Below are 14,527 nucleotides of genomic sequence, written 5' to 3'. Positions count from 1 at the left end.
TCCGTTTTCAGAGAGTGTAAATGCCAAATATCGAATTTTGAATAGGAATATCTGTTTTCAGCGAGTGTAAATGCCAAATATCGAATTTTGAATAGGAATATCGGTTTTCAGCGAGTGTAAATGCCAAATATCGAATTTTGAATAGGAATATCCGTTTTCAGCGAGTGTAAATGCCAAATATCGAATTTTGAATAGGAATATCGGTTTTCAGCGAGTGTAAATGCCAAATATCGAATTTTGAATAGGAATATCGGTTTTCAGCAAAAGCGAATACCAAATATCGAATTTTGAATAGGAATATCCATATTCAATTCGGAGCAGTCTTCTGGATAAGTGAAGTCGATGAAACGCTTCGAAAGTAACATTTGCATTTTAGATATTTGCCCAGCATTCCAGACTTTGCCGAAATGCCTAGACTGTATCCAAAAATGCACTTTGATCACAGTAATATATTAAAAAATCCGCAGTATTCATAGAATATTTTTTTTACAGATTATTCAGAGTTTCTAACCTTCGAATACGATACAAAAACAAAATTATGGCAAGTCAAAGCGCTAAGTATTTTGGATACTGCAACGTTGAATAAATCAGAACTGGTTGTAGCAATCACAGCTACTGATAGTGATACTAAATTACAAGGACGTTCCGTTATTGATCTCAAATTACCTAAAGTTAATACTGATGATGCTCCTAGATTTTCCAAAACGTACTACAAAGCTAATTATGACATGTCTACGGATACTGCAACCGTTAATCTTGAAGATCCAATCGATATACTGAATAGAATTGATATGTCGACTATAAATATTACTACCGACGGTAAGTTAACGTGAATAAAGGCTATTTTATATCCGAGTGTGACCTTTTCGCTTGCTGTCGCATTGGGGATACTCAGCGTTCACAGTATCTTTCCTGTAGCAGCGGCCACTAAATGGTTCAGGATTTAACAAGGGTTTATCCGACCTTACCGTCTGTCTACAATTTCTTTCCTCTATCCAGTCTAGTTTCCTAAATATCGTTAAATTGGAAAAGTTCGGCTCCTATTAAGGCCTCATACACCACCAGAAATGAAACCTGTAGATTTTTCTTCGGCGATTTCTCTATAGAAAGAGAATTAGATTCTGTTCGTCAACTAATTGGAAACTTTCCATTTTAGATAATCTCCTTTCAGCTCCGCAAACTTTTCCTAACGATTTTCAATATAACCATCTTTGATCACCAAGTTTGAGAACAGGAAATAATCCGAGAGGGCTAAATATGGCGCATGAGGCGGCAATTCAAACTTTGATTCGGATGTATGAACTTTCCTGCAAATGGAACGGTCTTTGTCTTATTTGGAGCTGGTTTTAGTCCATACTGCTTTGCTTTGTGGATTTTCTTCAACATTTCTAGAGTCGTCACAACGGTCAATATTGATGGCTGCCAAACAAATACTAAACAACGTGGCGTCTTCAAACTTTGTGTACTTTCTAAGCAACTACCGCCATCTTTAGGTCAGACCAGGTACTTCTAGGACCATCTTCGTCGGTGTCTTAACCAACTTGGTCTTTTTGAGTTTTGCGTGTAATTGTATCAAAGTAGTGCCTATAATAGACCCCCCAGTCTCCAGTTTCTTTTCTTATTTTTCCTAGATTGATTCATCAATGATAAAATTTCTTTTTTAGAATACCGCGATTACTTTCAAATAACGTACGAAGAAAAATGGGAGATCAATGTCATAAAAAATCTAGATCAGTCCATACTGAACGAAAAAGTAGACATTATCATGGAATTAATTGCTACTGATAAAGAAGTAACTGGTGAAATCGGTGAAGCAACTCTTTTGATAACTCTACCAGCAGTGAACAATGACGAAGTTCCCAAATTCTCGAGCATCTTCTACGAGTCTCAGTGCAATTCCTCCACAAAAATATTAGAGACATCGCCGATTGTTATAACAAATAAACCGGATCCATCGGATATAACAGTTGCCATACAAGAAGACGGTAAGTTTTAACTATTACATCGAACGATACAATTAACGGATTATTTGTAGAGTACAAGTCGAATTTCGAAATCGAATATAACTCGGAAACTAATTCTTGGCAAGTTAAAGTCAAATCTCTACCGGAAAATGAAATAGGAAACGATTTGGTACTTACTTTAACAGCTACGGAAACTAATAATAATAATATAGGACAAGCTGCGTTAGTTTTAAATTTTCCTCCATTAAACCCGCCCGAATTCAATTCTATTCAATATTACGGGGAATATAAAATTGTGGAAAAATCGCTTACTGTAGACGAAGTTAAAATCGTCAATAAACAAGATCAAAAGAATAAAATTCATTTGGTATTAACTGATTCGGATCGAGGTAAGCGTTAAGTTTACTAAAACTTCTAGAATAACTTCAAAATATATTTTTCTGCAGATCTTTCCAGTACATTCGAATTTTCCTATAACGACGATGAGGATAGTTGGGAAATAACATTAAACGGGACGCTAGACGATGGATATATTAATGGCAAGACTCAATTAGTATTAACTTTGACTGCTGAAGAAGATGGAAACGATTTAACTGGTTCCGCGACGGTCATTATCAGTCTACCAACTGAAGATAAAGACGGAAACGATCTGACGTTTTCAGAATTACATTACGAAGGAAACTATATCGTCAACGACGAACCCGAAGTTCAACTGAATAGAGATATTCATCTTGATTCCAAACAGGATTTGACTAATGTAGTGTTCATGTTTAACAGTAAGTTTGCCATTTTCTGGTGTCTGCCTTTGGATATTGATCTTCAATATTACGTATTTTCCTCAAGTCTTGCATCGTCAATAAACAAAAATAGTCTATGTTCAATTTGATCGAAGGGTTGATTGAAGTTTGAAACGCTCAACATCAACCAGTTCTAGATCCTCTGGGTATAATCTAATGGAGAGCCTACACTATCAAACGGCTCGTTCGAACGATTCAGTTCGACGTTCGACGCTTGATAGTGTAGAACCCGCTTAAGAAGCCAGTTCGCAATAAAACTTGGAAACGGCGGTCAATTTTGTATAACTGTTATTGACAATTCGTTAGATTGCTAAACTGCTTCTTTTCGGGGGAATTTTCAAAATGTTTGCTGTTTACAGTTTTTCCATTTTCTAGTAACTGAAAAGTTGAACGCGAATGATTATTTAACCATCGAAAAGATGTCTACTTATGGTGATTACGTCGTGACGGTAACCAAGTCCTTACCTGCGGATATTTTACAAAACCAGAGAAGCCTGGCGGTTACTTTACATGCTACTCTTGGTAAAAACGAGGCATCTACGACTCTGGTTATAAATCTACCCATACCTGGTGAAGAGGACACAATTGATTTCTCCAAACTTTTATATAATGGCGATTATTCCGAAATAGACGGATTAGCTGTTGAAGAAATTAGTATTATAACTAACGAAAATAGTAAAAATATACAAGTTGATATTTCTAAAGGTGAGTTTGATGTATAATTCTAAAAATTCTATAAATTAAGGTTATTTTTTTCCAGATTCTCCATATTACGTTTACTTCAAAGTCACTCAATCTAATAAAATTGTAAAATTAACAGCTGATAATATACCGAGCGATATAATAAAAGAAATTTCCGTTATATCTTTAACTTTAACAGCACAATCGTCGGGTACATCTAAAACTGGAGAAGCTGTTGTAAATATTAACATACGCAGTACGTATATTTCGTTTATATTTTGATATATTGAGAAAATTGATCGCTCTATTAACCGTTTTACGAGTTCTGGTGTTACTTTAGTCTCGATACCGCTGGAATACCCGGGAATTAACTTGCAGATCAAGCTGGAAGACGTCACTGACTTTGACTGACTTTGACCAGATATTAGAGCTGACAGTTGACAATTGACAGCTGACATTACCATTATTACTAATTTTCTAACCTGTAATTATTTCTAATACTTCTTGAAATTGAAGATTGAGCTTTCCACGTATCTAGAATTTGGAAATTCACTACTCAGGTCCAACGAAGAGGTCAGATCCTTTTGGTAGGAATATGTCGATTTTTGAGGAGGTTTAACAGGTTTTAGTGTATACTTTCAACAAAACTGATGGCTTCTGCGCCGATATATTCGAATTGTGTTTTAGGTTATCAGGGTTCTGCTCAGTTTGATTCGCCCCTTTTTAACGGAAAATATGAGGTAAAAGAAAACATTGTTACATTGACTGTCGAACCGATTACCTTGACCACAGATATAGAAGACGATCTCATTTCTATTGCAGTTGATAACGGTAAGATATTTTCATATAAACTAAAAGTTTATAACCTCAAATTTGAAAATTGTTTGTTTTTGTTTATGGAAAACATCCGCGTTCAATTTATTGAGCGTGCCTCGTATATATTTGCCGTCAATGTACGAATTGCATTTATAAACTTGAGTTAATTATTTTACTTCTCCGTTCTAATCAATTTAGAGAAAAAAGGGGGCAAAATCCACATATTTACATTTTAATACTCAAATTCGTCAATAAAATATTTTCAAAATTTCTGAATGCTACTTGTACGAATTTTTACAACGAGTTTATGTCCCAATTTTAATCATTTTGAGCATAATTGACTTGCAACTAATCGTAGACTTTTAGAAAATAAAAATTTTGCACATAAAGTATTTATTTTAATGCATACGGCAGTCAACGTGTTGAACGAACTCATTTTAACACGTTCCTAGTCGAAAGGAAAAAAAAACTCAGAATTTTCAAATAAATCCAAATAAATACGTGATTCAGTTATTTCTAAATTATAATGTACGAGGGGAATTCGAAAAGATACGTTTTCTTTTAGCTATGGTTGATTATTTCGATGTCTCCTATACTAGTTCTGAAGTATCTCTGCAATTAAAAAAAGAATTTCCTGAAGAATTTTTGAGTAATTCCACTATACCCGTGCTACTTACAGGGTCTATCAAAAAAACTGATGTCAAAACTCAGACTGTAGTTAATTTAAGAATTATAACTGGTAAGTAGTTTTTTTTTATTTAAACTGTTTCGGATACGATTTTACGATTATTTTTCAAGATACACAACCTGATAATAACAATATATTACGATTCGACGACGTTTTATTCACGGCGCAATATTCGTTGGAAAACGGTGAAGGTAAATTTGAACAAGATGGAGACATCGGTTTAACTACAAATCTACAAGCCGACGAAATCGACGTTGAAATAAGTGAAGGTAAATTATTTTATATACGGAATATTTTAAAAGAAATTTTCGACGAAATATATTAAAAAATCTTATTTTACTAATATTCGTTAGATATAATACAGGGTGAGTCAAAATTTCGGGGTTATTAGGACCAGATACGAGATAACACGAAGATTTAATTTAATTATGATAAAAAGGGCGTAAAACCCCCGTGGAAGGTTGCAAAAATGGTTTTCTGGACGTAAAAACATTTATTAATCGCAATTACAAACTTTTAAGCAAATGGAAACATAGATTATTTCTCAAAAAAGTCTTCTGAAATAATCTCTTCGTTATTTTTGACGATGCAATGTTGCGCAAACGCTGTAGAGACAGGAAATCGTGTGGAATGTCCTCTATTTGTTGATCTATGAAAGGAAAAGCAGCGTTCAACCCATCGGTGTATGATAATTCAGGAGTTATCTAGTCCATATTGTCCTTGAACAAAATTTCTTTCGAAATTTCAGACAAATCTGCCGATAGCTTCTCACCACTAATATTTAACTGCCTTAATCCATCGATTCAACCATCCATCAACCATCCAATTCTTATAAAATTCTAGTCTTTAGACGTCTGCTCGTCGCTCCACTGCACCACCTCCACTAAAACTTTTGTTAACATATTCTTCCATTTCTTTACATTTTCGTCTCAGCCCTTAAATCAGCAGCCACCTTTTTAATCGATTCACCATTCTCCAATCGTTTAATAACGTTGAATATTTTGCTCCAAGACAAACCACAATCCTCCATTTTCCACTCAAACAAAGATATCAATGAAAATGGCAAAAAAAGTCTAGAAATGTCTTATCTTTTGCCTCCCACGACACGACAGCTCGACCTAGTGGAAGTATTAGCACAAATTCCATCTGCAATGGAGCTCCACCATAAGGATCAAGAAAATCCCATCGATGGTAACGTCAATAAGAGATTCCAGATATTCGCGATGATATCCTTCAAGGATTCAAATGAATTTTGTTAAATCATCTTTCGAATTTCCAAAATAAAACCTACCTGTAAAAGATTGCAATAAAACAGATCAGAAATCGTCGTTTTTTTTGTTAATTTCTTTTTAATTTTTTGTAGATTCTATTTTTGGAGAAAACTTCGGTATTTCCTACGCAAATCAAAAAGTTATTGTACATCTTGAAAAAGATATATCTACCGATGATTTTTATACCAACAATATAATTTCCCTCACAATGATAGCTACAACTTTAAATAACACCATAAGTACTTCGTCGGTTCTGAATATTCGTCTAAACAGTAAGTACAATAGAGTCAATTGCATCAATTCCTAATTTACTTAACGAAAATCCAACTTTAAAAACAGACATAGACCTTCAGATAAACCCCATGTTATCAAAACTTGGTGTCCTTTGTGAAGCAGATCAGGCGGTTTGACTTGAATCCTTCGAAGTCATTAGACAAGCTTGCTCAAGTGTTTAAACCGAGCTCTTGCGAATGCTTGGCACTCACAGCTGACGTGGTCTGCGGTTTCAATCTCCTCCATGTACCAACGGTATTCCGGATCGTCTTTGCTGCCCATGGTGTGGAGATTAAAAGTTTATTTCCCACCTCTTTAGTTGAAGCAGTTGTTTGGTTTTCAGATAAACAAGGTCCATCTGCATTTGGCTTTACTTGTCTCATACCAGGTCTCTCCATCCATCTCCGCCGAGCCCATCTTACGAATAGACAGTTAAGAGACGCGATAGCAACAATTTTAGATGGGTTCTGGACCCATCGGTGACTTCGTCGATCTTAGTATGGCGAGTGAGTCCGTCTTTGTTGCCCGAGTGACCGGAAGCTGGTGGATCTTGCAGCTATTACTAACCAGATTTTGCGCTCCGGCACTAGCTTAAAACCCAACAAAGATTCGCTTATTTTGGAGTATACTCCGAAGAAGCTTGCTCCGGCCAAGTCATTCCTCCTGGAGCTGTTTGTGTACCAGGTGCTTCCATTGAAAATCTTCATGTTTATGATTAATTTTACTTATATAGCTTCTATTTCCATTTTATTTTGAGTACAAAAACAATATTTCATAATTAAAGCATACAATTAAAACGTTCTTCAAGGAATTGTAGCTAGATGCTTCGACAGGCGTCAACAACGAAGCAAATTGATCATTTTTATATAGAATTCGAGATTTCGTAGTGGGATTGTGACAAAATTAAACTCCAAAGTGTACTAACTTTAATATATTTCCTACCTTTCGAATGGGAATGGTTAATTAAGAATAGCGGCGTTATAAATTTCATTGATTCTTTTTAAAAATATTGAAATCACGATTTCAAAAAACCTATAATCAAATTGACGTTCGATAAAAATTCTAAAAACTGATTCATTCCCAAACGATGAATATATAAGTATCGGAAAGCTCGGAAATATATTAGAGTGAGTACACACAGATAGAAGACGTGCGTGGACTGGGTAGAAAAATATTTTAATGGTTGAAGAACCTTCGAGATTGTGATTAATTCCAAAGGATGATTCCAGCCTTTATTACAACCATGCAGGCACTAGAAGAAGAAGAAGAAGAAGAACACATTGGTGTTTAGTTTTGCCACAATCCCACTACGAAAACGCTAATAATCTAGCTGATAAATACTTCGTTCCAATTCATGTATAAATTTAAAAATGTTAGAGACGGTTATAATTTATTTGAGTGATCCATGCAAAGAAAAGATTTTTTATTGAGAAAAATATATAAATGAATTGTTATATTCTAGATAACGGAGCTAGTGATAATGGGTATATATCTTTCGATAAACCTGTATACAATGGTAACTATATAGTCGAAAATGATTTGGCAACTATTAACTATGATGATATAACAGTCGATACTGATGAAGAAGACGATAATGTTATTGCTTCGATTGAAGAACGTTAGTACAAGATGCTTAATTACAACAAATAATCTAACAAAAATAATATTTTTAGCTTATGATGCTTATTTCAAGGTGACTTATGCCGACAAAACGATAAAACCTGTACTTAAAATAAATCAAGCAAGTTCTGTACTTAGAGACTCCACCAATATCGCTGTTGTTTTTTGTGTTAAAATCAAAGATACTAATTTAGTAGCTAAGACAGTAACTAATTTCCAAGTTATAGGTGAGTACTCACGACAAAAAGTTAAAATTGTTTTTAATCCAATTTGATATAAGAGTGGAAAGGAGGCTGGAAGATTATTTGATGGGTTTGAACGAGCCTCATCGTTCCAAAAAACCCACAAGAATATTCAAATGGCAAATGGAGAGGAATCGCTCATTATCTATTAAAGAGAGCCACTCTTTATTAGACCAGAAGACCTCCTAGACAGAACTAGAAGGACTCACTCATGGAAGTTGTTCAGGATACCAAAAGAAGTTAGAATATGTTTTTATTGAGAATGTAGGGCAACATTTAATATTCAAGAACTGTTCTGAAAGTAGTAGGACTGGTTTTTTTTCTGAGCGAACTTAGAGGGCTATCGAGAACGCAAAAAAAAACGGTTGCTCCTTTTGACGAAAGACTTCGTCATGGGGAATCGTAGAGCGTTTACTAGAGCGAAGATTTGCGATTGAATGTTGTGTCAAACATAGAGACTGATTAAGAACGTCCAAGGTGATGCTACTATAGCTAAATCTGGTGGTTTTGAGCGGCACAAATAGTTCCGAGAAGGTAGGGAAAGAGTAGTTTGTCGTGAGATCTTCTAGAATCTTTTGGGCTCCTCCAGACGCGAAAGAGAAACATCACGACTCGGTAGAAGGGGTCCAACAGGCTGGATCTGAAGAGCATTCCTGTCCAGACGATCCTGGAGGAAATCGAAAACTGGAACACTCATTGAAAGCGATCAAATTTGTTGTAAAGTTTGGAAAAATGAGCAATAAGACTCAGGACATGATTAAGAATGTCCACGGTGATGCTACTATAGCTAAATCGGGTTTTTTTGAGTGGTACAAACTGTTCGGAGAAGGTAGGGAAAGAATAGGTTGTCGAGGTGTCGTGAGTGTTGTCAGAGGAGCAAAAAAATAACCGGAAAGCGATTTTCTAGAATCTTTTTGGCTCCTCCAGACGTTTTTCTCCTTAGAAGGGGTCCAACAGGCTGGATCTGAAGAGCATTCCTGTCCAGACGTTCCTGGAGGAAATCGAAAATTGGAACACTCATTGAAAGCGATCAAATTTGTTGTAAAGTTTGGAAAAATGAGCAATAAGACTCAGGACATGATTAAGAATGTCCACGGTGATGTTACTATAGCTAAATCGTGTTTTTTTGAGTGGTACAAACTGTTCGGAGAAGGTAGGGAAAGAATAGGTTGTCGAGGTGTCGTGAGTGTTGTCAAAGGAGCAAAAAAATAACCGAAAAGCGATTTTCTAGAATCTTTTTGGCTCCTCCAGACGTTTTTCTCCTTAGAAGGGGTCCAACAGGCTGGATCTGAAGAGCATTCCTGTCCAGACGATCCTGGAGGAAATCGAAAACTGGAACACTCATTGAAAGCGATCAAATTTGTTGTAAAGTTTGGAAAAATGAGCAATAAGACTCAGGACATGATTAAGAATGTCCACGGTGATGCTACTATAGCTAAATCGTGTTTTTTTGAGTGGTACAAACTGTTCGGAGAAGGTAGGGAAAGAATAGGTCGTCGAGGTGTCGTGAGTGTTGTCAGAGGAGCAAAAAAATAACCGGAAAGCGATTTTCTAGAATCTTTTTGGCTCCCCCAGACGTTTTTTTCCTTAGAAGGGGTCCAACAGGCTGGATCTGAAGAGCATTCCTGTCCAGACGATCCTGGAGGAAATCGAAAACTGGAACACTCATTGAAAGCGATCAAATTTGTTGTAAAGTTTGGAAAAATGAGCAATAAGATTCAGGACATGATTAAGAATGTCCACGGTGATGCTACTATAGCTAAATCGTGTTTTTTTGAGTGGTACAAACTGTTCGGAGAAGGTAGGGAAAGAATAGGTCGTCGAGGTGTCGTGAGTGTTGTCAAAGGAGCAAAAAAATAACCGGAAAGCGATTTTCTAGAATCTTTTTGGCTCCTCCAGACGTTTTTTTCCTTAGAAGGGGTCCAACAGGCTGGATCTGAAGAGCATTCCTGTCCAGACGATCCTGGAGGAAATCGAAAACTGGAACACTCATTGAAAGCGATCAAATTTGTTGTAAAGTTTGGAAAAATGAGCAATAAGATTCAGGACATGATTAAGAATGTCCACGGTGATGCTACTATAGCTAAATCGTGTTTTTTTGAGTGGTACAAACTGTTCGGAGAAGGTAGGGAAAGAATAGGTTGTCGAGGTGTCGTGAGTGTTGTCAGAGGAGCAAAAAAATAACCGGAAAGCGATTTTCTAGAATCTTTTTGGCTCCTCTAGATGTTTTTTTCCTTAGAACAAAATCGACGCGAAAGAGAAACATTACGGCTCGGTAGAAGGGGTCCAACAGGCTGGATCTGAAGAGCATTGCGGTCCAGACGATCCTGGAGGAAATCGAAAACTGGAACACTCATTGAAAGCGATCAAATTTGTTGTAAAGTTTGGTAAAATGAGCAATGAAACTCACGATATGATTAAGAACGTCCAAGGTGATGCTACTGTATCTAAATCGGGTTTTTTTGAGTGGTACAAACTGTTCCGAGAAGGTAGGAAAAGATTGGATACCCTTCGACCATCAAAACCAACGAAAATGCGTCGAAATGACAATTTTTTGAATATTGATCGTAGGATGAGTATCGGAAAGATTAGTGATAACTTGAGCATTCTTCGAACTCAAATTTTTGAGTTCGTGTCAAAAAAATTAGCTATTAGGAAAGAGGACACGAAGCTGGTGCCGTGAGTGTTGTCAAAAACGATCTGCCGGGATCTTCTTGTTTCTGGCAAACTTTTTTCTCTTCCTGAGAATATAGAGGCGGTCCAATAGGCTGGATCTGAAGAGCACGTTCCTGGAGGCATTCGAAAACTGAAACACTCATTTATTTTGTGTTTAGAACAAGTTATATTTTGATATTGATTGATTGATTGATGATCAAGACACTTTTAATTTTAGATAAAGACGATGGAGAAGCAAATGACGGTTCAATATATTTCCCAAAACCGGTGTACAATGGGGTCTATAATGCGAATAGCGACACATTTACAGAAGATGATATCATAATAATAACTCAACATCCTGATACAGATATGGAAGTGAAAATGTCGAACGGTATTTTGGTTTTTTTTCTTTAATTTCTTTCTATATATTCTACAAGAGATAGTAGACAAAATAATGAATTTTATATTTCAGAATACCAATACGAAAAATATTTCTCGGTTGAGTTAAAAAATAACCAAGTAAATATTAGTTTGAAGGAAAAATTACCGAAAGACGTGGTGGATCAGTTGGGTTATATAGCTTTGACTATAAAAGTTACGTTAAAAAGCAATCAAAAGATATTCGCCGAAACCGTTTTGAATGTAGAAGTCCGAGGTAAGTCAATAAATAAATTTGGAGGAGAATTCGTTGAATCACCCTCCAATTAATACAATATCTTCGTGGTATAGTATTGGAAACGTAATTAGGCGGTTGACCAAGGGCTTGAAATTACCGATGACCTTTGTGAAACAGCTGAGGCGCTTTCGTGTGAACCTTTTGACAACTTAGGATCTGATCCTAACCAGCTAAGACTATGCTGGTGCTTTTGGAGCCAATTGGAGGCTCTTGACCTCAAGGTGGAGGTAATCTTGGGATCCGGAGTCGTTAACCCTTGAGCTGACGTTGCGGAGATTGAACCTGGTTTTGTCAGAGCTTCAGCATAGAAACTGATGCTTCTTTGGAGGTAGTAGTGGATTCCGTGGGTCAACTCCCTCGGGGTCTTTAGAATTTCGCAGACTTCTTCGCGACATCTGATGATGCTTTACAATAATTCATCTTTTTAAGGGCGGCTGCTGGTTCCCTTCACCAGCGTCAAGGTCCAACGGCTTCTCGAGGGGTTTTGAAGATCTTATTTTAATTGATATAAATTTTTTTAGGAAAATCACGCGACAGCGTTGGATCGAATGATCAGAAATATATAATCGCCGTATCTGTATTATCGGTGGTGCTATTTTTAGTGATAATTGGAGTGATTGCAGCATATTTTTTCATATTTAGGTGAGGAGCTACTTTTTTCGATAATCTTTATTAAGGATACACAAAAATTGACGATTCTACTTTTCTTTATCGACTAATTTTGAAACATAAACATATCAAAAGGTCTAAGAAATTGTTGTTACGTTTATAGGAAATCCAAATACGAAAAAATGAGTGAAGATGAATATATAAGCAGCAAAGTTAAATTTGACAAAAGTACGTTGAAGAGAGGATCTACTGATAGGTAAAAAACCGAAATTACACATTCTATGTTTAATTATTATTATGTTTTAGATCTAGGTCTTCGGCACTAGAAGAAAGACGTCCCACGGGATACGTTTTTGAGGGTAATGAACCCAGAGAATCCACCACTGAGGGTCCGGATATGGAAAGAAAAAAATCCGTCGCTTTCGACGAACGAGTCGAAAAAATGCAAATAGGCGAAGTAAACGATGACGATATTGACAAAATTCCTAAACAAATAACAGAACTGTGAATATTATGAAAACTTAACGATGTTTTTTATCAAATTTTTATATATTTATTCTAGTTTTTTAAGAGACAAAGTGTAATATAGAACGTTTAAATAAAATATGTTTTTTCTTTATTAAAAACATTCAAAACAGAACAACTGCTGGAAAGATCTCAATTAATTTTCGTCAATCTTGTATTTAATCGCTTCACCTCAATGGGAAATCTAAAAAATCAAAAGAATAATAAGAATTTTCTTTATTATTTTTTATTATCAATGTTGGTAACTACAAAATTCTTTTTCTACGGAAGTCATTCGTCAAAATTATTTTTAACTTTGTTTAAACAACATTGAATCATGAAAAATCAGTTCTAAACAAATTTGCCAGATGTTACTTTCAAATATACGAGGAGCAAATAATAAAATCTCGTCAATTAGATTAATGGAACCGCCAGACTTTGCATGGTGTAATATTTTTCTTATTTCCTACGAAGATGGTTCCAGAAGTACTTGGCCCAACGAAGAAAACATAAAAATTGCTTAAAAATATAAATTTTCCACCTTTTATCTCCATACCCGGCGACATCCAATAAGTTCGATACTCTTTTTATAATAAGAAACGTCAAACTCATCAAAATAACCATCAGATATATACTTTTGGCAACCTTCTAAATAAATTAACATCGTACAGTTTGTCCTCGCTCATCGTCTGGCTTCTCGAAGACCAGATCGCTATCGATGGACACATCTCCGAAAGGTTTGGACACATCTGGAGTGGATTTGAAGTAATCTGATTGAGTTTAGTACGGCATTGACCCAGGCTGCGGTTTTTTCAAAGAAGGCTGGCACTGAAGCTCAGGATTTGATCCTAAAATATCACCACCACCGCAAATTTGCTAGTTGGGTAATGAGGTTGAACGCAATATGTCCTGGAATAGTCACGCGATCCAATTAGCTAAAGCAGCTTCGCAAAAACCTAGAAGCCTTCCAAAGACCGAAAAGCTATTAACTCCGCAGCAGATGGTGATCCTTAACAAGGCCCAGATTCGTCCATCTTTGTAGCATTGTTTGCCTCCAAGCGTACCATGAGGATACGGATACAGAGTTGACTAGAAACTTGGATAGTTTAGAGCATAGAAGAAAATTCTTCGATCTAACTCAGTTTTACCGAACTACTTTCACCAGCGAGCAAGATTGAAAACAGAAAATAATCCGAGGAAGCTAAATCTGGCGAAAAAGGTGCTTGGGGTACCAATTCAAACTTTAATTCGTTAATTTTGACCATTGCAATAACGGACGTGTGAGCTGGTGGTTGAAATGTGGTTGTTTCTAAGATAGTCAATGACGCCAAGTCCTTGCCTGCTTTGGAGACCGGCTCCACGGTCCATAATTAGTTTCCTCTGTAGAGCCCGATTTGGAACGACTTCAAATGGAGTTGCTTAACATCTAGAAAGACTAATAGTCAAAGGAAAAGTAAAACTGAATATAAAAATGACATATTTGTTAAACCAGATGACAAAAGAGTGATTTTAACTTGATTATTGCTTGATTCAAATGGAACTCGCAGATATAGAAACTGAATAATGAAGATGAAGGGTTTATATGACAGAAGCGGCTACGAATTATATAGAACCGTCGAAAATTATGATAATACATTAATAAACAACTCATTTGACCAGTTGAATACTTTACATAACTCAGGAATCACGTTGTTTCGGTAGTATTATTCATTTGGGGTACGTAAATAT

The 14,527-nt window shown here is 36.1% G+C and overlaps 1 protein-coding gene across 5 annotated transcripts in view; it reads left to right on the top strand.

Annotated features, from left to right (window-relative positions):
- The window catches only part of LOC130903546 (uncharacterized), a 37,394-nt gene extending 24,495 nt beyond the window's left edge, over positions 1-12,899 (top strand). For all 5 annotated transcript variants that reach the window (XM_057815700.1, XM_057815705.1, XM_057815703.1 and 2 more), the window contains 17 exons: positions 493-819; positions 1,665-1,985; positions 2,036-2,353; positions 2,411-2,740; positions 3,137-3,466; positions 3,522-3,698; positions 4,130-4,273; positions 4,824-4,997; positions 5,057-5,215; positions 6,310-6,489; positions 7,953-8,108; positions 8,164-8,337; positions 11,246-11,401; positions 11,483-11,665; positions 12,208-12,328; positions 12,459-12,551; positions 12,602-12,899. In XM_057815700.1, coding sequence (XP_057671683.1) covers positions 493-819; positions 1,665-1,985; positions 2,036-2,353; positions 2,411-2,740; positions 3,137-3,466; positions 3,522-3,698; positions 4,130-4,273; positions 4,824-4,997; positions 5,057-5,215; positions 6,310-6,489; positions 7,953-8,108; positions 8,164-8,337; positions 11,246-11,401; positions 11,483-11,665; positions 12,208-12,328; positions 12,459-12,551; positions 12,602-12,803 — 3,545 coding nt within the window. In that variant the 3' untranslated portion in view covers positions 12,804-12,899. The remainder of the gene's footprint in view (positions 1-492; positions 820-1,664; positions 1,986-2,035; positions 2,354-2,410; positions 2,741-3,136; positions 3,467-3,521; positions 3,699-4,129; positions 4,274-4,823; positions 4,998-5,056; positions 5,216-6,309; positions 6,490-7,952; positions 8,109-8,163; positions 8,338-11,245; positions 11,402-11,482; positions 11,666-12,207; positions 12,329-12,458; positions 12,552-12,601) is intronic.
- Positions 12,900-14,527: the final 1,628 nt, after the last annotated feature.

This window comes from Diorhabda carinulata, chromosome 2, assembly GCF_026250575.1.
Source record: "Diorhabda carinulata isolate Delta chromosome 2, icDioCari1.1, whole genome shotgun sequence".
Classification (NCBI taxonomy): domain Eukaryota; kingdom Metazoa; phylum Arthropoda; class Insecta; order Coleoptera; family Chrysomelidae; genus Diorhabda; species Diorhabda carinulata.
This window is presented reverse-complemented; position numbering and strand designations above follow the sequence as displayed.